The 27550-nt window shown below is 35.8% G+C and overlaps 1 protein-coding gene and 1 pseudogene across 26 annotated transcripts in view; one reads left to right on the top strand and one right to left on the bottom strand.

Moving 5' to 3' along the window:
* ZNF644 (zinc finger protein 644) overlaps positions 1–27550 on the bottom strand; it is a 101664-nt gene that overhangs the window by 58053 nt on the left and 16061 nt on the right. For 21 of the 26 annotated variants that reach the window (XM_043460691.1, XM_043460707.1, XM_043460692.1 and 18 more), the window contains one exon: positions 8982–9042. The exons of 2 other annotated variants lie outside the window; for them this stretch is intronic. In XM_043460691.1, the coding sequence (XP_043316626.1) occupies positions 8982–9025 (44 nt within the window). In that variant the 5' untranslated portion in view covers positions 9026–9042. Of the gene's footprint in view, positions 1–8981; positions 9043–13439; positions 13740–15277; positions 15297–27550 lie in introns of those variants that run through there. 3 more of the 26 variants (XM_043460693.1, XM_043460690.1, XM_043460706.1) reach the window with 3 other exon arrangements.
* On the top strand, positions 873–1445 carry LOC122437360 (annotated as a pseudogene).

Here is a 27550-nt window from a genome sequence, read left to right as displayed (position 1 = left end):
ATACATTGGTGAAGAGGGCTGTGAAAAGTCTGTGTATAAAACTGGGAATCCAGAAACTCACGCCAATGCCTACAGCAGAATGCTAGTTCAGAAAAGACCTAAGCTTCCACCTCTAGCTAATCTTCAAGCTCAATAGGAGCAGGAAGTGAAGGCTAATGCAGAGTTATAAGTAACATGGCTAAGAACTGGAGAAGAATCTAAAAATAAAGTCAATCTGCAATAACTGGAAAAAGTTTTATCTTCTTACATTTTTTTCTCTATTTTACTTTTTTCCCTTTTCTTGGTTCTAGGCGTTTTAAGGAAATTTTTTGGGCCAGCAGGTGACCACAAACTAAAGGAACAGTGACTTCAGAGACACATGACAAAAATACTGTTAAAAATTTTAGAGAAATGATATAAACCAAATTAAGTAATGACAAGAAGCCATGAGAGAAAGGAACCTGATTTCTAGAGCTACTACATTATATTATTTCAAAAGTCCAACTTTCAAGAAAAAAATTACAAGGCATATTAAAGAAACAAGAAAGTATGTCCCATTCAGAGGGAAAAAAATCAACAGAAATTGTTTATGAAGGAACTTATTGGACAAAGTTTTTAAATTGGCAGTTGTAAACATGCTCAAAAAGATAAAAGAAATCATGGTGAAAGAACTAAAGGAAACCAGGAGAACAGTGTGTCAATATAGAGAATATCAATAAAGAGAAATAAATAAAATAAATACTTATGAAAAGGAACTAAACAGGAAGTGCACTTGGCAGTCGTTTCAACAGTGCTTGGACAGAACAGACCCAGGGATGCTCCTGTGCACCAGCCTCTGACCACCCTCCAACCTTTTCTCCATGTGTAACCTTCAGAAGCTGTCCACGATCACCATGACCAGCCACCATTTTTTGAGCTTAACTCCTTATTGCCAATCAACCAAGAGTTCCCAGATTCATTAGAATTATTTCACTGAGGTGGAGTCTGCCTTCAATTGCCTGGTCAACATGCATCTGTGAGCCTCCTAAAATTACCTCTCTCTGGGCTTCTATTTCAACTGCGAGGATATGGCTCTGAAGGGTGTGGGCCACATTTTTCACAAATCGGCCAAGGAGAAGCGGGAGTGCATGGAGCATCTCTTGAAAAGGTAAAACCAGCATGGCAGTTGCGCCCTCTTTCTGGACTTGCAGAAGCCGTCTTAAGATAAGTGGGGTAAAACCCAGGACGCTATGGAAGCCACCCCTCTCACAGAAAATAACCTGAATGAGGCCCTTTTGCATCTGCGTGGCCTGGGTTCTGCCCGCGCAAACTCCCACATCGGTGACTTCCTGGAGAACCACTTCCTAGATGAGGAGGTGAAACTCATCAAGATGGGCAACCCCTTGACCAACCTCTGCAGGCTGGCTGGTCCCCAGGCTGGGTTGGGTGAATATCTCTTCAAAAGGCTCACCCTCAAGCAGGACTAGAAGCATTTAGAGCCCAGTGGCCTCTGAGGAGCTTCCCTCCTATCAGGGCTGCCTGAAGGCCCTCTCTGCAGCCATTAGGCAACATTTTAACACCCTGACGCCCTTTCTCAAGCCTTGGACCAAATGGAAACAATAAAGATTTCTGCAGCAAAAAAAAAAAAGGAACTAAACCAAAATTCTAGGACTAAACAATAATTAAATTGAAAAATGCACTAGTGGGCTTTCAAAAGTATATTTGAGCAAGCAGAAGAAACATTCAGTGACTGTGAAAGTAGGTCAACTGAAATTATGCAGTCTGAGAAGTAGAAAAAAGAATAAAGAGGAATGAACTGTGGTTAAGAGACCTGTGGACACTACTAAGTGTACCAACACATTTATAATGAGAGATAAAGAAGTAGATGAGACAAGAGGCAGAAAGAATATTTCAAAAATTAATGGCCATAAACATACAAAACCTGAGAAGCGATGAATTTAATCAAACAAGAAACTCAACAAAATCCAAACAGGATAAATACAGAGATCAAGACAAAGTCATATTAATATAATACTGTCAAAATTAAAAGAGAAGGCATGAATAATAAAAGCAGCAATGGAGAGGCAGGGGTCATATACAAGAGGTCTATATGAAGATTAGAAGGTAATTCCTCATCAGAAACTATGGAGGCCAGAAAGCAATGACATGATATTTACGAAGTGCTGAAAGAAAATACTTGTCAATCAAGAATTCTATCCCCAGCAAAATTATACTTCAAAATTGAAAGAGGAGGTAAAACAGTTCAAGATTAAAAACTGAGAAAGTTCATCACTGTTAGATCTGCCCTATGAGATATGTTAAAGGGAGTCTTCCTTAACGTCTGGAGTAAGAATGTTACATACAACACTAATTGATTATTCAACAAACATTTATTGAGTTCCTCTGTGCTAAGAGCTGTTCCAGACAGTGAGTATACAATGGTGAACCAAGTCGGCAAAGTCCTATTGTGACATATACCTTTTTTCTTAACAATCTGCTGAATCACAATTTAGCTAAAGATTTCATGACCATTTTAACCTAAACTGTTACATAGGCAGGAAAATACCTACTTACATCATAAAATATCAGAACTCGCATTTATGTATTAGACACTATTAATGGAAACCCAAGATTTAACATGTTTAATATAATATATCCTTAGGCTGTTCAAGTATCTTTGGTAAGACTATGGCAGTCAACAGTATGATTAATTGTTCATTAATGATATTAAATCTTGTTTAATTAAGAATAAGCACAGACCAGAATTTCTAATAAAAATAGCAGCTTATAAATTTAAACAGAGCAAGTCATTTTCAAAAAATTTTAGGTCAACTGAATTATTTCACAAAGATGCTTTGCAGAGCTATCTTACAAAGAGATATCAAAATAAAAAATTAATTTGAGAGATATTATGAAGATTTAATGCTGATGACTCTCAGATCTCCTTTAAGTTATAGGCCATTTGTAACTAACTGCCACATGACATTTCCACTCAAATGTCTTGAGCTACTTAATGCTCTTCAAGCTCAATATAGCTAAAATTTCACTCTTGTTCTCGATAAACCTGCTTCTTCTCCACAGTTCCTATCTAATTACTGTACTACTGCCAGGCCAGAAACATGGATATTATCCTCAACTCTTTCCTTACTCTCCTACCACCAAAATTTCATTACAGCTAAACACCAAAGTTGACCTATTTTCTCATCTAAATCTCTGTCAAATCGAATTACATCTCTTCCATTACCACCACTCTAAAGACAGGCCAGCAGCCTCCCCCTACAAACTGGTCATCCTGATTCCAATCTAGTTTCTTCACTAATTTGTTCTCCATTTTAATTCTCCACATTTCAAAAACCCAGATCTGACCACAGCACTTCCTCATACTTAAACTCCTTGAATAGGAGTCTGCTAATCCAAATTCTTTATACAATGGAAAAAAGACAACCTCTTTAACAAGTGGTGCTGGGAAAACTGGTCAACCACTTGTAAAAGAATGAAACTAGAACACTTTCTAACACCATACACAAAAATAAACTCAAAATGGATTAAAGATCTAAATGTAAGACCAGAAACTATAAAACTCCTAGAGGAGAACATAGGCAAAACACTCTCCGACATAAATCACAGCAGAATCCTCTATGACCCACCTCCCAGAATATTGGAAATAAAAGCAAAACTAAACAAATGGGACCTAATGAAACTTAAAAGCTTTTGCACTACAAAGGAAACTATAAGTAAGGTGAAAAGACAGCCCTCAGATTGGGAGAAAATAATAGCAAATGAAGAAACAAAGGATTAATCTCAAAAATATACAAACAACTCCTGCAGCTCAATTCCAGAAAAATAAATGACCCAATCAATAAATGGGCCAAAGAACTAAACAGACATTTTTCCAAAGAAGACATACAGATGGCTAACAAACACATGAAAAGATGCTCAACATCACTCATTATTAAGAGAAATGCAAATCAAAACCACAATGAGGTACCATTACACGCCAGTCAGGATGGCTGCTATCCAAAAGTCTACAAGCAATAAATGCTGGAGAGGGTGTGGAGAAAAGGGAACCCTCTTACACTGTTGGTGGGAATGCAAACTAGTATAGCCACTATGGAAAACAGTGTGGAGATTTCTTAAAAAAACTGGAAATAGAACTGCCATATGACCCAGCAATCCCACTTCTGGGCATACACACTGAGGAAACCAGATCTGAAAGAGACACGTGCACCCCAATGTTCATCGCAGCACTGTTTATAATAGCCAGGACATGGAAGCAACCTAGATGCCCATCAGCAGATGAATGGATAAGGAAGCTGTGGTACATATACACCATGGAATATTACTCAGCCGTTAAAAAGAATTCATTTGAATCAGTTCTAATGAGATGGATGAAACTGGAGCCCTTTATACAGAGTGAAGCAAGCCAGAAAGATAAAGAACATTACAGCATACTAACACATATATATGGAATTTAGAAAGATGGTAACGATAACCGTATATGCAAAACAGAAAAAGAGACACAGAAGTACAGAACAGACTTTTGAACTCTGTGGGAGAAGGTGAGGGTGGGATGTTTCGAAAGAACAACATGTATATTATCTATGGTGAAACAGATCACCAGCCCAGGTGGGATGCATGAGACAAGTGCTCAGGCCTGGTGCACTGGGAAGACCCAGAGGAATCGGGTGGAGAGGGAGGTGGGAGGGGGGATCGGGATGGGGAATACGTGTAACTCTATGGCTGATTCATATCAATGTATGACAAAACCCACTGAAATGCTGTGAAGTAATTAGCTTCCAACTAATAAAAAAAAAAATGGTAAAAAAAAAAATAAAATAAATAAAGTGATCTGTAAGACCCTCAATAAAATAGCTCAGGTAATGCATATATGAAAAACTGTCCAAGATGTATCAGTAAACAGTCAGAAAACAATGGAGAATACATACCAGCCATTTTGAGTATGGGGAGTATGGTGCTGAGTGAGAGGAGAGTTTAACTTCTTATTTTAAGCATTTCTGTACTATTTGCTCACACATATAAGTAAATGTGGATTTTATGTACAAAATAAAGCTCTGAAAATACTAAATGTTACTTGGCAATATATTTGGAAAAGGTCTAATGTATATTGTGCAATCTTATTTAGAATGAGGAACAATTTTATTAATTAAAAAGTTTTCTTTTTCATAGTACAACAATGGGAAGCACATCTACAGTGCTACTAAAGAAGGAAGCACAGAAAGGTTAGTTACAGAAATAAAGTTGATATGAGATGTCCATAAAGAACTTTAAATCCCTGGATTCAAGAATTATGCAAAATGAAAAAGTTTAGCACTATCTGGCTGTGTTAAATATTGAAGTACAAAATGAAGAGGAAGAGTCTGAAACTGAGGTATACCTATCAGCCTCTGAGAAGAAAAGCTGGTCTAAAACCTCTAGAGACACATAAATCAAGCAATCTCAAGAGTAAACTTTTATCAATAAGAGAACTAAACATACTTCACATCCAGGATGAAATAAAAGAAACAGCCAAGGTTCTATATTCAATAAGAATCTGTGTCTAAGAAAAATCCTTACAGGTAAGGAGACAGAAGGAACAGCATGAGATGGGGTCAATGCCCAACTCTGTGTTCAAACTTAATGGCAGAAGCTGCAGAAAGAGAAGGCAACAAATTGATCCCAGTGGGGGAGAACCTCTCCTTCCTTTGGACTTGCTAGAAGGCAATAAAGCTTCAGGCATAATAACCCCCCAGGTGACTATGATAGCCAACCCAACTAGCCCAACTTCAAACCTCAATTAAGAAAACTAATGCAAAATGCTTTAAATTTTTTTTAAGTTTTATTTCTTAAGAAAGTAAAATGTTTATATAAATTACCAAATATATTGATAAGACAAAATCTTTAAAAATACTTCTCAGCAAATAACAAGCTTCCTAAGTCACAGGAATCAATAATGTTATTACAATTCCAGACTATGATTCAATTTTTTTTCCTCCTCTCCAGTAGTTTTTTACCCTCAGGAACATGAGAAAAGTTTTCTTCACTTCTTAAAGATGTGATCAGGATTTCTATGTATTAGTCTACCTAGGAGAAACTCACAAAGAAAATATTAGTAGCAAACACTCCAATTTCCATAACATGGATTAATGCCTTTATTTGGAAAGAATAATCAAAACCAACGATGACACTCAATATTCCTTAACATCTGGACTAAGAACATTATTAGCCATTTTATTGCAACTGGACTGAAAGAAGACCAGGAGGATATTTTACTTCTCTTTCCAAACTGCCTATCTTTGGGTTGCCTTCATTGGCTCCTTCTTACAGTCTAACAGCAACTGAAGTGCAATGCCCTCATCCCATTCCAGCCAGTACTCTGAACCCCTATTTATTAGAGAGAGAACTCTACTGGCTGTTCTGTGTGTAATAAATCACTAAGTTCACATAGCATTCTGACACTGTGCTACTAAGATAAATAAGATATAGATGGTATATACCCTCAAAGAATTCACAGTCTAGTAAAGAAAACAGACTACTGTGGAATGGACAGGTCTGGCTCAAAGGACAAGATGATGCTTGAGATGAACTATTTCAAGAGATAAGCTGACAACCAGGAGAAAATATATTGGCAGTTGGGGAGACAAGAGGGTGGGAGAAGAATGACAACATATACATGGAACTAAAACTAAGAACATAAACATCATGCTTATTCAGATAATTCTAGAAAAGCTGCAATGAGGTAATGATATAACATGCTACGAGTTCACACTTTACTGTGCAGGTGACGGGGGACAAAGAAGGAGACAACTAGTGGAAAGAAAGCAATGCAGAAAGTTGGCAGGTGAGGTCAGAGACACGGAGAATACAAGAAACAAAATCATAGAGAAAACCTAAATTTGTGTTAACACAATAGAATATTACTCAGCAATAAACATAATAAACTACTAAAACAACAACATGGATGAAACTCAGAAACACTTGTGTTGAATGAAAACAGCCAGATACAGGAGTATATATTATATAATTCTATGTACATAAAGTTCAAAAACAGGCACAACTAGGCTATGTTGACAGAATTTAGAAAGATGCTCACCATGGGGGAAAGGCTACTGGATTGGAAAGCAAAGAGCACGAGGAACTTTCTGAGACAATGACAGTGTTCTACATCTTAAATTACACAGTGGTTATACATGTAAAAACCTTATTTAGCTCTACACTTTAAATTTTCCACATTTTACCATACTTAATCAAATAAAAATGTATATTATACCTCAACAAAAAAGAAAATGCATATGTAATTGTGCTGGACTATAATGGTGGTGCAGTGGTAAAGAATCCGCCTGCCAATGCAGGAGACACAGGAGACTTGGATTCAGTCCCTGGGTGAGGAAGATCCTCTGGAGGAGAAAATGTCAACCTACTCCAATACTCTTGCTGGAAAACTTCATGGACAGAGGCGCCTGATGGGCTACAGTCTCTGGAACCACAAATAGTCAACATGACTGAGCAACTGAGCACACACAAAACCAGAGTAAGTTAAAACCAGTGTCATCCCATGAGCAATATCTAACTTGAAAGAAATCAGAATGCTGCTGCTGCTAAGTCACTTCAGTCGTGTCCGACTCTGTGCGACCCTATAGACAATAACCCATCAGGCTCCCTTGTCCCTGGGACTCTCCGAGCAAGAACACTAGAGTGGGTTGCCATTTCCTTCTCCAATGCATGAAAGTGAAAAGCGAAAGTGAAGTCACTCAGTTGTGTCGGACTCTTAGCAACCCCATGGATCGCAGCCTACCAGGCTCCTCCATCCATGGGATTTTCCAGGCACCCACTGGAGTGGGGTGCCATTGCCTTCTCAAGAAATCAGAATAAACACCCTAGTAGACAGTGTATTCAACTAGCTTCAGAAAGATATATAGGCAAGTGTTCCTTATAATAAGTGCTGTGAAAATAGTTTCTTTAAAAAAAAAGGAAATAGTTCATTATTAACCAAAAGATAAAAATTTTCTAGACATCAGTATCTACCTTATAAGATGTACTGTAAAGACTAATAAGGCAGGAGAAGCACCCGATATAGTAAGTATTCTCCAAATCACCACTATTATTACAGCATAATACCAATAAAATGGAAACGTCCCTTCAAACTATGACTAAACCACTACTTGAGAATATACCATCTCACTGCACATTACTCAACAGCACTTCTCATCCCAGGCTTTTTTAAACCACTGAGGTCAGCACGGCTTTGACAGCTGAAACATCTAGTTAGATTCAGAAAGACCGGAGTTAATTTTAATGTAATCAAAGTATTCTTTTTCATCTGTTTATATCCTGAAGCCATGTTCACTTACCAACAGATTAGTAAATGTATCCTTTTAACATCTCAATTTATATTATTAAAAAAGCAATCTTTCACATATCAGACCAGAAGTACATGATCACAATTCAATTTTCTGAAGTCAACAGTCTTAAAAAATTAAAATAAATATGAATGCTAAACCAGAAGTCATTCAGTAGAAATACAAAAAATATTAAAACAATCATTTATAACTCTGAACATATTACTGTAAAAAGTCATAATTTGACAAATTTAAATAACTGTGGAAGTGTTTTGTTAATGGGAATAAGAAAGTAAATTTCACGAAAGCAAAGATGACTCAAGAAGTTTTAAGAAGGAAACACTGCAGAAATCTAAGCAAATCTCTTATTGAGCTGGATTCCAAGTAGCTAAACCAAATATCAACTTGATTTTCAAACATGTTTAAGGGTCACTGGAAACCGCATACTTAAGTTAATCACAGCATAAAAGGAGGAAAATTAAGAATGTAGTTCTACTATTTGACAGCAGTGTTTTTACTTCCATCAAATCAAATGGACCAAGTGTATCAAAAAGTTGTTTTCTTTGTATTTCAAAATTTTATTTAAAGACTCATTGCTTTGGATTTGGAGGTATGCTTTTTAAACATAAATTTTTGTATTATTCCTATTTTGATTTGTAATATTTAACAAAGTCATCTTCTACTTACCTAGATTTTGTCTTATTAACATCTCGCTGCAAGAACAATCTCATTCGAAATTAAATCAAACCTGAAAGAATACATGTAAAGGCAATCATTTAGTTTTTCTGCTTCAGGTATGAATAAATATATCTATGATATACTATTTTTTAAATTAAAAACCATAAATTAAATTGTTACAGTAACTTTCAAGAAACTATTGCCAGCTACCTTTACTTGAGGAATAATTATCTATTCAAACAAAAAACAAACTTCTTAGTGCTCTTGTTTCCATTAATATTAATAGTGTGGCAAATAGCAAGAATTAAAATATTTCTGAATAAAACACACACTTCTATCTATGTCAATGCTTATCTAATATTACATATATGCCAAAAATACACCAAAAAGTTGTAAAAAAAAAGAGATGTCATAAAAGTATATATTAATAGTAGCCATAATAATGGCTAACATTGATTAAATATTTACTAAATGCCAGGGAAGATTATTGTAGAGAATAGTGAATATTGATACTCTCTTACTTCCTCAATTTAACCTTCAATCCAGTAATAATGACACCTTCAGCCTAACTCCACTGAAAATTTACTTGTCAAAAATCCACCTACCCCTAATTTTATCACACTTCACAAATTCTAAAACTTTAATATATCCTACTCTGAATTCTACACTTCAGCTTTTGCCCTTCCTGAAAATCAGCTTGTTACTCCTCTGAATTTTTATTTTCAAAAAACAGCGCCACCGCAGCTACTAATGTTCTCACCTAGATTACTGTAACTTGTGTTTCTAGACTCCCTATCCACCAAATTTATCCGTCCCAAACGCTGCAAGTAATCATTTTCCAATGACTACCCTGAAGAATCACATCTATGCCTCAAGTCCTTCACAGTACTCATCAGTGACCTGAGTCTCATCTATCTCTCCAATCTTTACTCTCTTCCTCACTTCATGTTTCTACTAAACCCCTTCAACTCCCAGAAGAGCCCCTAAGCTCTCTCTCAGCCTTTTCGCATGGTGAACTATACTTACTTTTTATTTCTCCTTAACCTTGCTAACATCTTTATACTAGTTTTTTGATATTTAGTCACCCTGGCAGATCTTTCTTTAATTTCTTCAACTATGTAAAGCTGTGTTTCTCAATTACAACTAGTGATTTCTCAAATAGCAACTAGTGATAGCTCTATATAAACTGTTTACTTGAGGGTTTTCTAAGCTACACTGTGGACACATTGAGCATAATAATTTACCTCACTTCAGCACTTTCACTGGATAAAACATAATAAAAGCCTAACAATGTAGTGTAGGAAAAATGAAAGATTAGATATTTTACATTGTATCCCCACATGTACATAGGATACAGAAGATAGGAAAGTAAAATTCAGTCTAATGAATTTAATTCACATGTTTAAAGACTAGAGAAAAAATTCCTATCATTTCTGGATGTCAATAATGTTACTTTATAAAAGGACTACATCTAAGTAAACATACAACTAACAAGAATGAGCCCAGTGCAAACTTTTATTGAGTAAATGAATTAATTTCACTGAGGAACAGTACTAAGATTTGGCACTACATGTTTCTATCTCTACAGAAAACAGTTTGTGGACAATAATGCTAGACTAATTTAAGTGTTAGCATTAAGCAGAAAAAATATTGGAGAGGAAGGTGAATATGGTTTTAACATTAATAATGTCTACAGTCTAGAAAAGTGGTTCTCAAACTTCAATGTACGTAGGAATCACCCAGAAGGCTTATTATGCAAATATGGCTAGGCTCTACTCTCAGAATTCCTTATTTAGCAAGTCTAAGATTGTCAAAGTGAAAGTCACTCAGTCCTGTCTGATGAACTCTTTGTGACCCCATGGACTCTATACAGTCCAAGGAACTCTCCAGGCCAGAATACTTGAGTGGGTAGCCTTTCCCTTCTCCAGGGGAATCTTCCCAACACAGGAATTGAACCCTGCATTGCTGGCAGATTCTTTACCAGCTGAGCCACAAGGGAAGTCCAGCTGACCATTTTGGATTTCTGAAGTTCCTAAGTTCATGCTAATGGTGATACTTCTTGGACCACCCACTGAGAACACAGACCTTCAGTTTCTCGCATAATGTTTAGAAGAGATGAAAATATTCTGCCACGCATTGCCACCAGCCTTCACCTACCCAAAACTATCTAGAGACCTATTACAAACTAAATCATAAATCAAACTGACAACATCAGAAAACTACTATGAAATGCTCAGTATGATAGGATAAAAAACGGTCCTGTAAAAGATACCCACATCCTACTCCCTCAAATCTGTGAAGTTTATTTTATATGGCAAGAGGGAAAAAAATGTCTTTGCAGGTGTGATTTACGTTAAAGATTTTGAGATGGAGAGACTATCCTGGATTATCTACATTGGCCCTAAATGCAATCACTTACAAAGTGGGAGACATGGAAAAATTTGACGACACACAGAGAAGGTGAAGTCAGGGCAGAGAGATTAGAAAACGCTGGCCTTGAAAACTGCAGCCATAGCCAGGAATTGGGACAAGGAAAGGAACAGATTCTCCTATACAGAGAACATCACTGATGACACCTTGACTTCTGCCCAGTGATACTGATTTCAGACTTCTGGCATTCAGAACTGACAGAATTAAATTTCTGTTATTTCAAGCAATCTAGTTTGTGGTAATCTGTGAGAGCAGCCTAGGAAATAAACATACTGAAGATGGCAAGTTCTCTGGGAGATAAATCAGAAGCACTATATAAAACTTGTTACAAACTGAACTGTGTCCCTATAAAATTTGTATGTTGAAGCTCTAACTCCCAATACAATTTATATTTGGAGACAGGGCCTATAAGGAGGTAATAAAGGTTAAACAGGGTCATAAGGATGGGGCCCTAACCCAACATGACTGGTGTTCTTACATTAATTAACAAGAGAGAGATACCAGGGATATAGGCACAGAGGAAAGGCCCTGTGAAGACACAGTGAGAAGACTGACATCTGCAAGGAGAGAGGCCTCAGGGGAAACCAAACCTAACATTCAAATCTTGGACTTTTAGCCTCTAGACTTGTGAGACAATAAATTTATGTAGTTTAAGTCACCTAGTCTGTCGTCTTTTATTACAGTAGCCCTAACCAACTAATACAAAAAAATATGCATGTTTGCACAAAAGCACATACAAATACTACACACAGTAACTAATTTTTTGAATTTGTGTGCTAGTCACTCAGTCGTGTCTGACACTTTGCAACCCCATGGACTGTAGCCCACCAGGGTCCTCTGTCCATGCGATCATCCAGGCAAGAATACTGGAGTGGACAGCCATTCCCTTCTCCAAGGGGATCTTCCCAACCCAGGGATTGAACCCATGTCTCTTACATCGGCAGGCTGATACTTTAACAGTTTAGCAGTTTAATTTCAGTCTGGGAAAAACCCACTTTTAATTGTATTTGTTCCTCAAAGAGACAAACCAGGCCACTATAAACACTATCTTGTTTAAAGGGAGTATCTTATAAAGAAGTTTGATAGGAGGTAGGCTTCCCTGGTGGCTCAAATGGTAAAGAATCTGCCTGCAACGCAGGAAACCTGCATATGACCCCTGGGTTGGGAGGATCCCCTAGACAAGGTCATGGCAACCCACTCCAGTATTCTTGCCTGGAGAATTCCAGGGACAGGGGAGCTCAGTGGGCTATAGTCCCTGAGGTCACAAAGAGTCAGACAGGGATGAGTGACTAACACTAGACAGAAAGTTCCCTTTAAATCCATACCTAAAGTATAATATAATTAGGATATTCTTTAGGCAAATACTGGAAGGGGATACAGAAAAAATACTTAAGTAACTGATAGAGCTGGTTTTATCTCATAAAGTACATTTTAAGAGAAAGCTGCAAACTAAAATCTCAAATATATCCTCCCTAAAGCCCACAATCCCACTCTAACCATGAGAAAAACATCAGACAAATTTTGATAGAGGAGAATCCTATAATATACCTAACCAATACTCCTCAAAACTGAGAAAGTCATTGAAAATACAGTTTTAAAAAGTCTAATGAGAAATGACAACTAAATGTAATGCAGTATCCTGAGTGGGATCCTGAAAGAGAAAAATAACATTAGGTTAAAAACTAAGAAAATTTGAATAAACTATGATCTTTAGTTAATAATGATGTAATGATATTGGTTCACCAATTGTAACAATTGTACCATATTAAAGTAAGTTGTTAATAATAGAGAAAACAAAGTGTCCAAGGGGGAGGAAGGGTAGAGTGGGAACTCTATACTTTCTATTCAAATTTTCTATAAATCTAAAATTTCTAATAAGTAATGTCTTCATTTTTCAAATATTTTCAGTGACCAGAAAAGGCATGAATATATTTTAGAAAATTAAACACTGACAAATTAGAAATGGCTTCAGAATGAAACCCTAAATGCAGATAACAGCAAAAATATATGTAAGGTAGGCCACAAAACAAGTCTTACCAAATTTAAGACTGAATTCATGCCAACTATCTTCTCTCACCACACTGGAATGAAACGAAAAATCAACAGCAAAAGGAAAATAAGAAGATCCATAAATACAGCAAACAAAACAACTAACTCTTAAACAACCAATGGGTCGGAGAAGAAATCACAAGGGAATTTAGAAAATATTTTGAAAACACAATATACCAAAACTAATGGGATACAGTGACGGCAGTACTAAGAGGAAAGTTTATATGCTCACATTAAAAAAAGAAGATCTTAAATCATCAGCTTAACTTTATACTTAAATAAGAACTAAACCAAAAGTTAGTAAAAGGAAAGAAATAATAATAAAGCAGTGATAAAGAACAGAAATAGGAGGAAAAATGAGTTTTAAATCAACAAAACTGACAAATTCTTATTTAGACTAAGAAAATAAGAGAGATTATTCAAACAAAATGATAAATAAAAGAGGGGACATTACAATGAATGTCAAAGAATTATGAGATTACTATGAACAATTATATACCAATAAAAACACAATCTATGATGACCAAATCATGAAGCACTAAAAAATCTGAACAGATCTATAACTAGGTAAGGAGACTGATGCAATAATCAAAACCCTCTCAATGAAGAAATGAAGAACCAGGTGATTTCACTAAGTAATTCTACCAACTATTTAAGCAAGAATTCTCCTCAAACTCTTCTCAAAAACTGAACACAAAAGAACATATGCAAACTCATTCTCATTAAGGTTAATGAGATCAGCATTATGCTGATACCAAAGACAAAGACACAACAAGAAAACTACAGACATATATGAGTATTTGTCAAACGCCTCAACAAAACACCAGCAAACTGAATGATATTCACCATGACCAAATTGGATTTACTCCTGGAAGGCAAGGATGGTTCAACAGACAAAAATCAATTGATGAAATGCATCACATTAATAGAAGGAAGGACAGAAACCATGTGACCATCTCAATTGATGGAAAAAAAATTTTTGACAAAACTCAAAATCATTTCATGTAGAAACATGCAGTAAACTAGTAACAGAAGTAAAACTGTGTTTTACTTTTCAACACAGTAAAAGTCACATGAGAAAAGTCCACCATTAATATCATACTCTAGTCAAAGATTGAAAGCTTTTTCTTTGAGAGCAAAAAGAAGGTAAGGATGCCCACACTTGCTACTTCTATTCAACACAGTACTCCAAGTACAAACCAGAGCAATCAGACAGGAAAAAATTAAAATAAAAAGCACACAATAGAAACAAGGAAGTAAAGTCACCCATTTGCTGATAACATGATCTTTACATAGAAAATCTTGAAGATTCTTTAAAAATGTTAAAGCTAGTAAATGGTCTCAGCAGTTTTGCAGGATATAAAAACAACACACAAATATCAGTTGTGTTTCAACATATTAACTCTCACACTTTCTCATTTCAAAACATATTACAAAGCAACAGTAAGCAAGACAGTGTGGGACTGACATAAATTCAGACATACAAACCAAAAAAAGAGAAGAATGAGTCCAGAAATAAACCCATGCATGTGTGGTCAAATGATTTTTGATAATGATGTCAATACTACACAACAGGGAAAGGATGTCTCTTCAACAAATAATGCTGGGAAAACTGGATCAAAACATGCAAAAGAATGAAGTTGGATCTTTACCTAACACAACATTAAAAAATAAACTTAAAACAGATCAAAGACCTAAACATGACAGCTAAAATCCTGAGAAGAAAAAGGCCAAAAGCTTCATGACACTGAGTTTTAGGCATTGATTTCTTGAATATGACACCAAAAGCAGAGACAACAAAAGCAAAAATAGACAAGGCAGACTACCTCAAAATTAAAAACTCCTCTTCATCAAAGGAATCAATCAATACAGTGAACAGGCAATCTACAGAATGAGAAAAAATTTTTACAAATCATTTTTTTGGTAAGGGGTTAAATATCCAAAATATGTAAGTAACATTTACAACTCAACAACAAAAATACAAAAACAATCCTATTTAAAAACAGGTAAAAGATCTGAATAGACAAATATACAAATGTCCAAAGAATATATGAAAAGATGTTCAACATTGCTAATCATAAGAAAAATGCAAATCAAAACCACAATAAGATATTTCATATCTCAACAGAATGGCCACTACCAAAAGAACAGAGAATAATAAGTGCTGGAAAGGATACAGAGAATTGGAACTCTTGTGTAATGTAGGGGGGAATGTAAAATGGTACAATTACAGAAAATAGTGAAGCAGTATCTCAAAAAACTAAAAACAGAATTAGCATATGACCCAGTAATCTTAGTTTTGGACATATACCAAAATAATTCAAAGTACAACAGGATCTCAAAGAGATATTTGTATATTCATGTATCTTGTAGCATTATTCAAGAGACAGAAGCAAATTCAATGCTCAGCAGCAGATGAATGAATAAAGGAAATGCGGCATATACATACAATGGAATATTAGGTAGTCTTTAAAAATGAAGAAAATCCTGTTACATGCTACATCATGGATGAACTTGAGGACATTATGCTAAGTGAAATAAGCCAATTACAAAATATATATTGTATGATTTCACTTATATGAGGTATTTAACATAGTCAAGATAACAGAACAAAAGAGCAGAAAGGTGGCGGCCAAGGGTTAAGGATGGGGGGGGGGATAAAAAACTGTGTTTTAATGGTAGAGTTTCAGTTTCACAAAATACAAAATTCTACAGATCTAGATCATATCCAAAAGGGGGATGCAGCTGAAAAAAAAAAGAATTACAAAGTGGCAAGAGGAAACTTTTGGGGGTGATAAATATATTCATTATCCTGGTTGTAGTGATGACTTCCTCAGTGTATGTTGTGTGTGTGTGTATATATATATAAACTTATCATAGTATACACTTTAAATGTGTCATTATATCCACCAATAAACAAATGTTTTTAAAACCTCAATTATAACAAAAAGAAACTCAATTATAAAAAACAGGTAGAAGATTTGAAGCAGTACTTCATCAAAGATACATGAATGAAAAACAAGTACATGAAAACATGCTTAGTATCATTTGTCAGTATGGAAATGCAAGTTAAAACCACAACGAGTTATCACTACACAACTGAAATGCTAACACACACATGCAGGAAGATAAAATGGTACAATCACTTTGTAAAAACTGTATCACCATATCTTAAAATATCAAACACTTAGTAGGTGTTTACCCAAAGAAACAAAGCATATGTTCACACAAAGACTTATATACAAATGATCATCTTTATTTATAACAGCCAAAAGCTGAGGGAAAAATATCCAACAACATATAAAGCCTTAAATTATATACAATGAACAAAGTAGAATTTAACTAATGACACATGCAACACAGATGTATCTGAAAACAATCATGCTGAGTGGAAAAAAGCAGACAAAAAGATCTCACAATGCACAGCTTCATCCACATAAAATTCTAGAAAATTCAAACTAATGTATCAAGTGACAGAAAGCAGATCAGTTATTGTGCATTAGGGAAGAAGCAATAAATTGGAAAAGATTACAAAGGGGCACAGGGAAACTTCAGAGGATAAAGGATATGTTTATTATCTTGTGATGACTTCATGGGTATATACAGATATCAAATCTATTCAAATTGCACACTTTAAACCTGTGTGATTTATTATATATCAATTGTACTTCAATAAATCTGTTTAAAATATCACAATATGCAAAGAATAATATGCAGGGCAAAATAAAGTCAAATTAAGGTTAGAATGATAATGATAAACACACAAAAAATTGTCATTTATAATCAAAAGAGTAACAGTATAAATTAATCATCTATTAATACTTACAACTGGTACTACAATAGGCATTACAATTACCTACAACTGATAACTCTGTCCGTGAATAATGCTTACAAAACCCCATCAGACACATTCCATGAAACAAGTATAAGTCATCTTGACTACTGGACAGATCAATGTATTTAATTTACACTTGTCACAACTTCTATTCTTAAACACAATTCCTACTGAAATACAATGGGGATCAATCTAGAATAAAATAACATCAAAAATTCTACAGCATGAATCAAAAGTCTGTCTGCAAAAATAACCCCAATTCTGTACCATCCCATTCACTATTCATGCACTTGGCAATGAGACTTTGCAGTTTCCCCTAACAAGAGATGGGCTTCCTTGGTCACTCAGACTGCCTGTAAAGAATCTGTCTGCAGTGCAGAAGACTTGGGTTCAATCCCTGGGTCAGGTGAATTCCTAGAGAAGGGAATGGCTACCCACTCCAATATTCCTGCCTGGAGAATTCTACGGAGGGAGGAGCCTGGTGGACTACAGTCCATGGGGTCACAAAGAGAGTCAGACATGACTGAGTGACTCACACTACCAAGAGATCTTTCCACAGACCTGTTTACTCCAGGCTTGACCTTTTAAGGAAGATAAACAGAATGTAGCAAATGTCACAGTTAGCCAGTTCTGAGCTAGGCTTCAAGAGGCCATGTATGTTGCTGCTCTCTTGTAATCCTGCCACTACCATGAGAACAAACCCAAACTAATCTACTAGAGGACAAGAGGAAAGCCCAGATGTCCCACACCAGTCCATCCTAGAGAACCCCCATCCAACAGTGGCAGAATCATTCTCCTGACCTGGTTCTGAAAGCAGACTTAAATGAGCCCTACCAAGACAAGAAATACTGCCTGATTCAGACTTACTCTAATAATAAGTATTTGTTTTATGTCAAGTTCTAGAGTAATTTATTACACAGCAATAGCCAACTGATACAGCAACCCTATACCATATTATTCTTATCCCTAGAAGGAGTCATTGCAGATTAACAACTGATGTAGGTCTCTCAACTTCTGAAAACAATGGGAAAAGGAGGCATAAAATTCTCTTTTATTGTTTTACTAATAGTGACTCTAGAAAATATGTCAGTTTGTCAGTCTCAGAGATACACAAACTGAGCAAAATAATTTTAACAAGTTATCAGTCAACTGCAATCTCTCATGAAATTGTGTTGCAAGGTAGTTTTACTGGATCCAACAATACAATCAAATCTTTCAGGATATGCCGTAAATCTATAAAAACTGTTACAGAACAATCTGCTTCTTTGCCTAACATTCTTTTTCCTATTTATGCTAATGGTATCTTCCTTTGGGAAACAGTATTAATATGTAACTGTTACAACTGCACCAATCTTAAGCCCCTGGATCAAGGGATGAACAAATGATACCTAGACTGATCAGAGTACCTTTTGCTCCTAGTTACCATTATTATATAATGGATGGCAACATAGCCAGAATGGGAAATTTGGAATCCTTCTTATGATACCTGCAAGGACTACTGGGAAAGGTACACTCTTCAGCGGAAATAATGGCTATGACAATGATGTAGATCACAGCAGGTAGTGCCCATCTTTGCCACCTCGTGGAGATAACACACTTAGGAATGAATTCACCACAGAAAAAAATCAAAGCCAAGGGATGGAGACATTATCCTATCATTTACATCCACTGATTCAAACATGTCAATTCAAATAGCTGCAATAACAGCAGAATAGGTAATATTTATCAATTGACTCACTGAGACCTACTAGAAAAAAACAGCAAAATATTAAAAACTGTCAATTTGGTGCCATCAAAAGGCTAATACAACAGTAAAGAATGATCAGGCCAAGATCCAAGACAAGATGGAGACCTAGAGATATAAACCTAGCACCTAAGCATGCTTTTACCTTGGGCTTATTTGCTAATCCAGATGATGCAGTTAAGAAACTGATCACTATTTCTGACATTTCTCTAGAGTTAGTGGGATCAAACAGAGATCGCAAGGTTCAGAATTGGTTAAAACCAAACTAAACGTGACCCACTCTTTGAGTCGAGATCCTAAACGATTATACTCTAGTGAACCAGAAGTAAAAAAAAGTTCTTGCATACATTGCAACCCCACCTGAAGACATCTAAGTAGCCAGATTAAAAAAGAAAAAAAACTCAATCCTTAACATGTAATTAAGGTAATCCCAGAATGTTAGAGACTCCAGAAGTGGCTTGAGCAAACAAAAATTATCTCTGGAGAAAGATAACATCATCTCAGGGCTCAGAACTGAGGCATGGAAAAGCAATTGGAAATTTAAATGGAGAAAGCACGGTAGTGAGAGAACCAAAACAGAAATGTAACAAAAATTCTCAGGATAAACTTTGCCTAAATCACTGAATTACTGATAAAACTATGTATGCACAGAGGAAAATGGAAGAAGTTGAGGGGGAAAAGTTGACAGAGGCTGGAGAGAAAGCTTACACTTGAAGAACAGAGCTTTACTGTGAGTGTGATGTTTTTTCAACAGGGTACATTCCACTGTGCACAGTTTTGGCAGCAAAAGCTGAAGCCCTACAAGGTTGAAATGTCAGAGGACAGAATCCAAGTCCAGCAGAACAGTTGGGAATCAGCAGAATCTCTAGAAATATGTAAACCATAAGAAAGCTTCAAAATCTGTCTATAAACTTCATCCAAGAATTCTCAGAACATTGAGTCCAGTCACTAAAACATAAAGTTCAGTTTTCAGGCAAAAACTACATGATTTGCAAAGAAACAGATCAGGCAAAAACTACATGACTTGCAAAGAAACAGGAAACAGTGATCCATATTCAGGAAAAAGGGGGTGTTAAGAGAGACAATTCTGAGTACTACGAATATAGAATCTAAGTGTTAGCATATAAAGAACTCCAAGCAGCTATTTTAAGTATGTTATGAGAATTAAAAGAACACACATTCAAAGAGTTGACAGAGACTATAAGAAAGAAAAAGCTGATAAAAAAAAATAACTAAAATAAAAATTCACCAAAAGGAGGTGATTAGAGATGGAAGAAGAAAGAACTGGTGAGCTTGAAGATAGACCAATAAAACTATTCAATCCAAAAAACACAGAGTAAAACAACTGAAGAAAAATTTAGAGTCTCAGAGACCAGTAGGACAATATCAGGCAGTTCAAAATAGATGAAATTCAATTCAACATGTATGTACAATAAGATGTAACAGAAAGAGAGCAAGAAGAGTAAAAAAGGTACAGAATAATTTTTCCTAAAGAAATAATGAACAAAAACATCTCAAATTTGGTATAAAATATTAACTTATAGATCCACGAATCTCAACAAACCCAAGTATGATGAATATGAACAATCACTTCTACATAAATATCATACATAGTCAACCTACTAAAGGCCAAAAACATACCTTGAGTGCAGCCAGAAAAAAGTGACTGGTTATATATGAGAAATGACAATGCAACTAATGGCTGACTTATCACCAGAAAAAAAATGGATACTGGAACAGCTTCATGTTCAGTGATGCTATTCTTCAAAAATGAAAAACAGGTATTTTCCAATAAACAAAAATTAGATTTGTGGCTAGCAGACAAGATAGTTTAAAAAAAAAATGGGGAAAGGAACAAGTAATAAAAATAGTGAACAAAAAAAGACAGCATTCTTGAGTGAGAAAAATAATACAACAGTCACAATAAACAGAAAGCACATAATAAGGTAATTCAAGACCCTGTAACCATTAATGTATGAAACACGAATGAATTTTTATGTTATAATTAAAAGACTAAGTGTTAGATGGGACTGAAAGTAAAACAACAATGATATGGTGTATACAAAAACACTTGTAAAACATAAAGGGGCAGAAAAATTTAAAATAGGTTGCAGGGAGAAAACGAACCACACAAACACTAACTACAAGAAGGTTTGTGTAGCTATGTTATTAGCAATAAAAGTAGACTTCAAAGCAAAAAGTATCACCAAAGATAACAAGAATCAACAATGGTAAAAGTTTTAATTCATCAGAAACATGAAACAATTCTAAATTTATGTTCCCCAACCATACAGATTCCAATATATAAACTGAAAATGGACAGCAAAGCAAATCCATAACCACAGCAGAAGATTTTAACATCTCTCTAATAGACCCAGTATGCAGAAATTAACCTGATACGGATGTAGAAGTTTTGAACAACATGATTAACAAAGTGACTTAACAAACACATAAATACTGCACCCAAAAAACTGAAGATTACACATTCTTTTGAAATACACACAAAGTAATTACAAAATCTTGTCAGAAACATATTAAAAAGGTATTCAATCACATTTGCAGTCAGGGAAATAGAAAGTAAAACCACTAAGAGAAAGTACAACATACCCTCTAGTATGGCTAAAATTAAATATTAACAATATAAAGTGCTGCAGAAGATACAGTACAAAAGGAACTCTGCTGATGATTATAAACTGCTACAAACACTTCAGGAAAAAAAATGTTGAACAGCTTCTGAAATAGAACATAAATATACTCTGTGTGCTTAGTCACTTCAGTCAGGTCTGACTCTTCGTGACCCTATGGACCACAGCCCAACAGGCTCCTTTGTCCACAGGGTTCTCCACTCTTAAAACCAAGTTATTAAACTCCTAGGTATTTACTAAACACACAAGTGTGCATGTGTGTACTAGGAAACATGTCCAAGTAAATGCACAGTATTATTTACAACTGTCTAAAAATGGAAACAAATTTCCACCAAAAACAGAATAAACTATGGAGTATTAATTACTGTACAGCAATGAAAATTAATTTATTAATTAATAAATTAGGACTAAATCACATAAAGCTGGAAAGGCCAGAATCTATTTGTATAAATTTCATTAACAGAAAAAAATGTCAAAATGTGTTTTTTGATGGCAAAAATGTAAGGCAAAAAAGTCAGTACCAGAAAACATGGGAGGGTAATTCCCCAGCAGACAAGGAGAGTAGAGGATCTGGCAATGTTTTAATTTTTGATAGGGGTGATTAAGCACATATGTATTTTTGAATACTTAAAGTTAGACCTTTTATCCATGTACTATTCTGAGCATTCTTTCCACAGTAAAAAATGTTTCAAAACTGAAATATAGACATTTAAGGCTTTGGATGTTCCCCTAAGTAAGGTGTTAGCATTATCCTATAGTATTTTGTCTTTATTTTAATCAAATATATACAAACACATATTTTAAAAATCAAATAAAGCATGTTATGAAAAACAGAACCAGTGAAATCCCACCCCAATTTCTAAAAACATTCATATCTTGATTTTTCATTTTGGATCTGATTATTTTCCTATATAAGAAAATGATTTTTATCTTCTTATATCCATCCCTCTGTAACCGCCCCCAAATTATACCACAGTCCTACTTGAAGATGGCTAACTGATTTCTTGACAAAATTGCAAAAGTGATTCAATAAGAAAAAAAGTCTTTACAACAAATGGGCTGGAACAACTGGATATATGTGGACAGAAGAAAAAACACTGACTCAAATCTGACACTCTATATCAGTGTTGATTTCAAAGCAGATTATAGGTTTACATGTAAAATATAATAGTCTTAATCTTGTAGAAGACAGAAAAAATCATTGAGCTCTAAAGATAGAAAAGTGTTCTTAGAAATAACAAATGCATGATCCTTAGAATTAAAAATCTGATAAACTGAACTTCATCAAAACAAAATCTTTTAGTTGGTGAGAGATTCTATGAAGAGGATTAAAAAGCTAGTGACAGATTTGGAGAAAATGTGTACAAATCACATACCTGGCAAAAGGCTCATATCTAAAATATAAAAGTACCTTGAAAATTCAGCAGAAAGACATCAGTAAAAATATCAAAATAAGGACATTCGAAAATCATCTCCATAACACGAGAAAGAAAACTGACAAAAACAGTCAACATTTTTCTAACACTAGAAATTAACCAAAGGCTTGCAGCAATCTGGGGAGAGCCTATTCAAGAAAGATGGCTAATCTTGATAAGATCAGCAAACTGTGGCATTGATTCTGCCCTATTCCCATCCTCCCACCACAGTAGACTTGAAAACCAACAGTCCACAAGTCTGGTGAAAACCAGCAGCCTGGTAGTTACCCAAGAGGGGCAGAAAAGGACAAGAGTTCCTTTACTACTGCATCCTCAGAGGACTGTTCATTATTTGACATGTCTGGTGGTTTCCTGGAAGACCCTACTCCCAAAACTATCCTAAGAGTGTACTCAGTGCAAAAAAAAAAAAAAAGCCTTTTCAAAAAAAAAAAGCCTTTTCCCCAAAGGCATTTGTCAAAAACAACTGCAAGCAATTGTACCATGTTATAGCTGACTGAGGCAGAGGATAACAGATGAGACCAACAACAGACTAACAGAGAAGTTTAAAAAGAAAAAACGGGGCTTAGAAAAGCTCTAAAATACTCCTGACAACCTACATGGTCAAATGTATGCCCAGAGCCACACACAAGCTGCGGGCTGCGCACACGCGCACAAAGGGCCTGAGAAAGCCCGAAGTGCTCACCTCTGGCTAACCTGGACACTCTGCACCATCCGGAAACAAAGGGCAAAGCGAGCAACAAATTTCCTGGGTGAGTGCTAAAGCTGTGCCCCAACAAACACACACACAGAGCCTCTAAACAAAACTGGGGAACTTACTCGTCTCAGGCACTAAAGGAAATCACTGTCCAATTATCGGCTGACCACTAAGCTAACTGAGTAGAGACATTTCAGTGGTCACACCAGGCAAAGAATATATATTTTACACAATTAGTTCTGAAAAATCACTAAACTAGCTAACAGCAACAAACAGTAACAAAAACAAATGCTGGGAAAGAAAGAGTATCCAATCATCCAGAGCTGCCATATTATTTAAAATGTAGCTTTCAACAGCAACCAAAAAGTGACATTTTAAAAATGTATGGTTCATACACATGAAACAAAGGCAAGTGAAACTGTCTCTGAGGAAACTCAAACATTGGACTTAGTGAATAAAGCTATAAATCAGCCATTTTAAACATGTTCTAAGAACTACTAAAGGAAATCTATGTCAAAAGAACTAAAGAAAAATATAAGATGGATGTCTCACAAGCAGAAAATATGAATAAGGAGATAGAAATCATGAAAAAGAACATAATAAAAGCCGAAAAATACAATCATGAAAATGAAAAATTCACTACAAGGTTTCAGCAGCAAATCTGTTGTACAAGAAATACTAAAGAGTAAAAAAAAAGAATACTTAAGAGTATACCTCAGGCTGGAATCAAAGGACAATGGTGAGTAACTTGAATACACACGAAGAATTAATGAGCATGGTACCCAATGTTCATTGCAGCATTATTCACAGTAGCTAGGGCATGGAAGCAACCTAGATGCCCATCAACAGATGAATGGATAAAGCAGCTGGTTTATACACACACACACACACACACACACACACACACAATGGACTATAACTCACCCATAAAAAGGAATGCATTTGAGTGAGCGCTAATGAGGTAGATAAACTTAGAGCCTATTATACAGAGTGAAGTAAGTCAGAAAGAGAAAAACAAATATCATACACTAATGCATATATATGGAACCTAGAAAGATGGTACTGATGAACCTATTTACAGGGCAGCAATGGAGATGCAGACATAGAGAACAGACTTATGGACATGGGGGCCAGGGAAGGAGAGGGTGGGACAAAAGGAGAGAGTAGCATGGAAATACATACACTACCATATGTAAAACAGATAAACAGTGGGAACTTGCTATATGACTCAGGGAACTCAAACCAAGGCTCTGTGACAACCTAGAGGGGTGGGATGGGGTGGCAGGTGGGAGAGACATTCATAAGGGAGGGGACATATGTGTACCTATGGCTGATTCATGTTGATGTGTGACAGAAACCAACACAATATTGTAAAGCAATTATCCTTCACATGAAAATAAATTAAAAAAAAAAGCATGGTAAAGGTAACTTGATAATACAAAAGTCTAATTTAAAAAATTGTGACTTTTTTCCTCCTGTTGGATTTAAAAGCCATGAAAAAACAATTTGCATGGCACAATGAAAAGCAACAATAGAAGAAGAAAGCCAGGAAAAAATTTTAAGACACATAGAAAACAAATAGCAAAATGGAAGACATAAATTCTACATTATTGGAATTAAATGCAAATTAATTGGGTATTCCAATCAGAAAGCAGACATTTGGTAGAATGGGTAAAAGAACACAATCCAACTACATGCTGCTTACAAGGGACATATTTTAGGAACTTTCCTGGTGGTACAGTGGATAAGAATCCACCTGCCAATGCAGACCGCACAGGTTCAATCCCTGGGCCAGGAAGATTCCATATGTTGTGGAGCAACTAAGCCCACTGTGTCACAACCAACAGAGCCCGCCAGCTGCAACTACCAAGCCCGCACACCACAACTGCTGAGCCCATATGCAGCAACTACTGAAGCCCATGAGCCTAGAGCCTGTGTTCCACAAGAGAAGCCACCACAACGAGAAGCCCTTGCAACAAAACAAAGAGCAGTCCCCACTCACCACAAATAGAGAAAGCCCACACAAAGCAAGGAAGACCCAGTAAAGCCAAAAATAAATTAATTTTTAAAAGGAGACAGATTCAAAGAATTTAAAAGTGAAAGGACAGAAAAAGATATCCAGTGCAAACAGTAACCGAAAGACAGCCACTCTAGTGGTTATATTCTTTTCAGACACAAGACACGAAGGGAAAAAAGTCATTACTAAAGATAAAGAACATTTTATAAGAAAAAAGGTTCAATTCATCAAAAATTATGGATAAACTCTAAGTATATACACTCCTAACAAAGCCACAAAATATGTGAAGAAGAAACTTACAGAACTGAAAGGAGAAATAGACAACAGACAAAAACAAAAACAGATGGAGACTTCTGTGCCTCACTTTCAGTAACAGAAAGAACCAGATAGGAGACCAGTAAGAAAACAGGACTTAAACACTATAAACTAATCAGATTTAACAGATAACTACAGAATACTCAAAGAAAGCAGAAAACACTTTTTTCTCAAGCGTATATGGAACATTCTCCAGTATACAGACTGTATGTTAAGCCATAAAACAACACATTTAAAAGGAATCAGATCATACAAAGTATGTTCTCCAACCACAATGGAATGAAACTAGGTATCAGTAACAGAAGAAAATTTGGAAAATTAACAAATACATGGAAATTAAGCAACAGATTCCTAAATATTCCTTAGATCAAAGAAATCACATGAGAAACTATAAAATATGTTGAGATGAAAACAAAAATACAACACACTAAAACTGATGAGATGAAGTAGCAGCAGTGATTAAAGGGAAATTTATAGCTATATACATCTACTTTAAAGAGATATCAATAATCTAACCATCCATCTTAAGAAACCAGAAAAAGAGTAAATTAAACCCAAAGCAAACAGAAGGAAATAATAAAGATTACAGCAGAAATGAAAGAGAATCTTTTAAAATAAAAACAATGAAATCAAAAGTTGGATTTTTAAAAATACCAACAAAACTGACAAACCTTCAGGTAGGGCTTGATCAAAAAAAAAAGACAAACAAGCTAAAGGAAAGTGAAAAAGTTGGCTTAAAGCTCAACATTCAGAAAACTAAGATCATGGCATATGGTCTCATCACTTCATGGGAAATAGATGGGGAAACAGTGGAAACATTGTTAGACTTTGTTTTTTTGGGCTCCAAAATCACTGCAGATGGTGATTGCAGCCATGAAATTAAAAGATGCTTACTCCTTGGAACTAAAGTCATGACTAACCTATATAGCATATTAAAAAGCAGAGACATTACTTTGCCAACAAAGGGCCGTTTAGTCAAGGCTATGGTTTTTCCAGTGGTCATCTATGGATGTGAGAGTTGGACTGTGAAGAAAGCTGAATGCCGAAAAATTGATGCTTTTGAACTGTGGTGTTGGAGAAGACTCTTGAGAGTCCCCTGGACTGCAAGGAGTCCAACCAGTCCATCCTAAAGGAGATCAGTCCTGGGTGTTCATTGGAAGGACTGATGTTGAAGCTGAAACTCCAATACTTTGGCCACCTCATGCGAAGAGTTGACTCATTGGAAAAGACCCTGATGCTGGAAGGGATTGGGGGCAGGAGGAGAAGGGGATGACAGAGGATGAGATGGCTGGATGGCATCACCGACTCGAAGGACATGAGTTTGAGTAAACTCCGGGAGTTGGTGATGGACAAGGAGGCCTGGTATGCTGCGAATCATGGGGTCGCAAAGAGTCGGACACAACTGAGCAACTG

Source organism: Cervus canadensis, chromosome 2, assembly GCF_019320065.1.
Source record: "Cervus canadensis isolate Bull #8, Minnesota chromosome 2, ASM1932006v1, whole genome shotgun sequence".
NCBI lineage: Eukaryota > Metazoa > Chordata > Mammalia > Artiodactyla > Cervidae > Cervus > Cervus canadensis.
The sequence above is the reverse complement of the archived record's forward strand: the minus strand, read 5'-3'. Positions and strand labels throughout refer to the sequence as shown.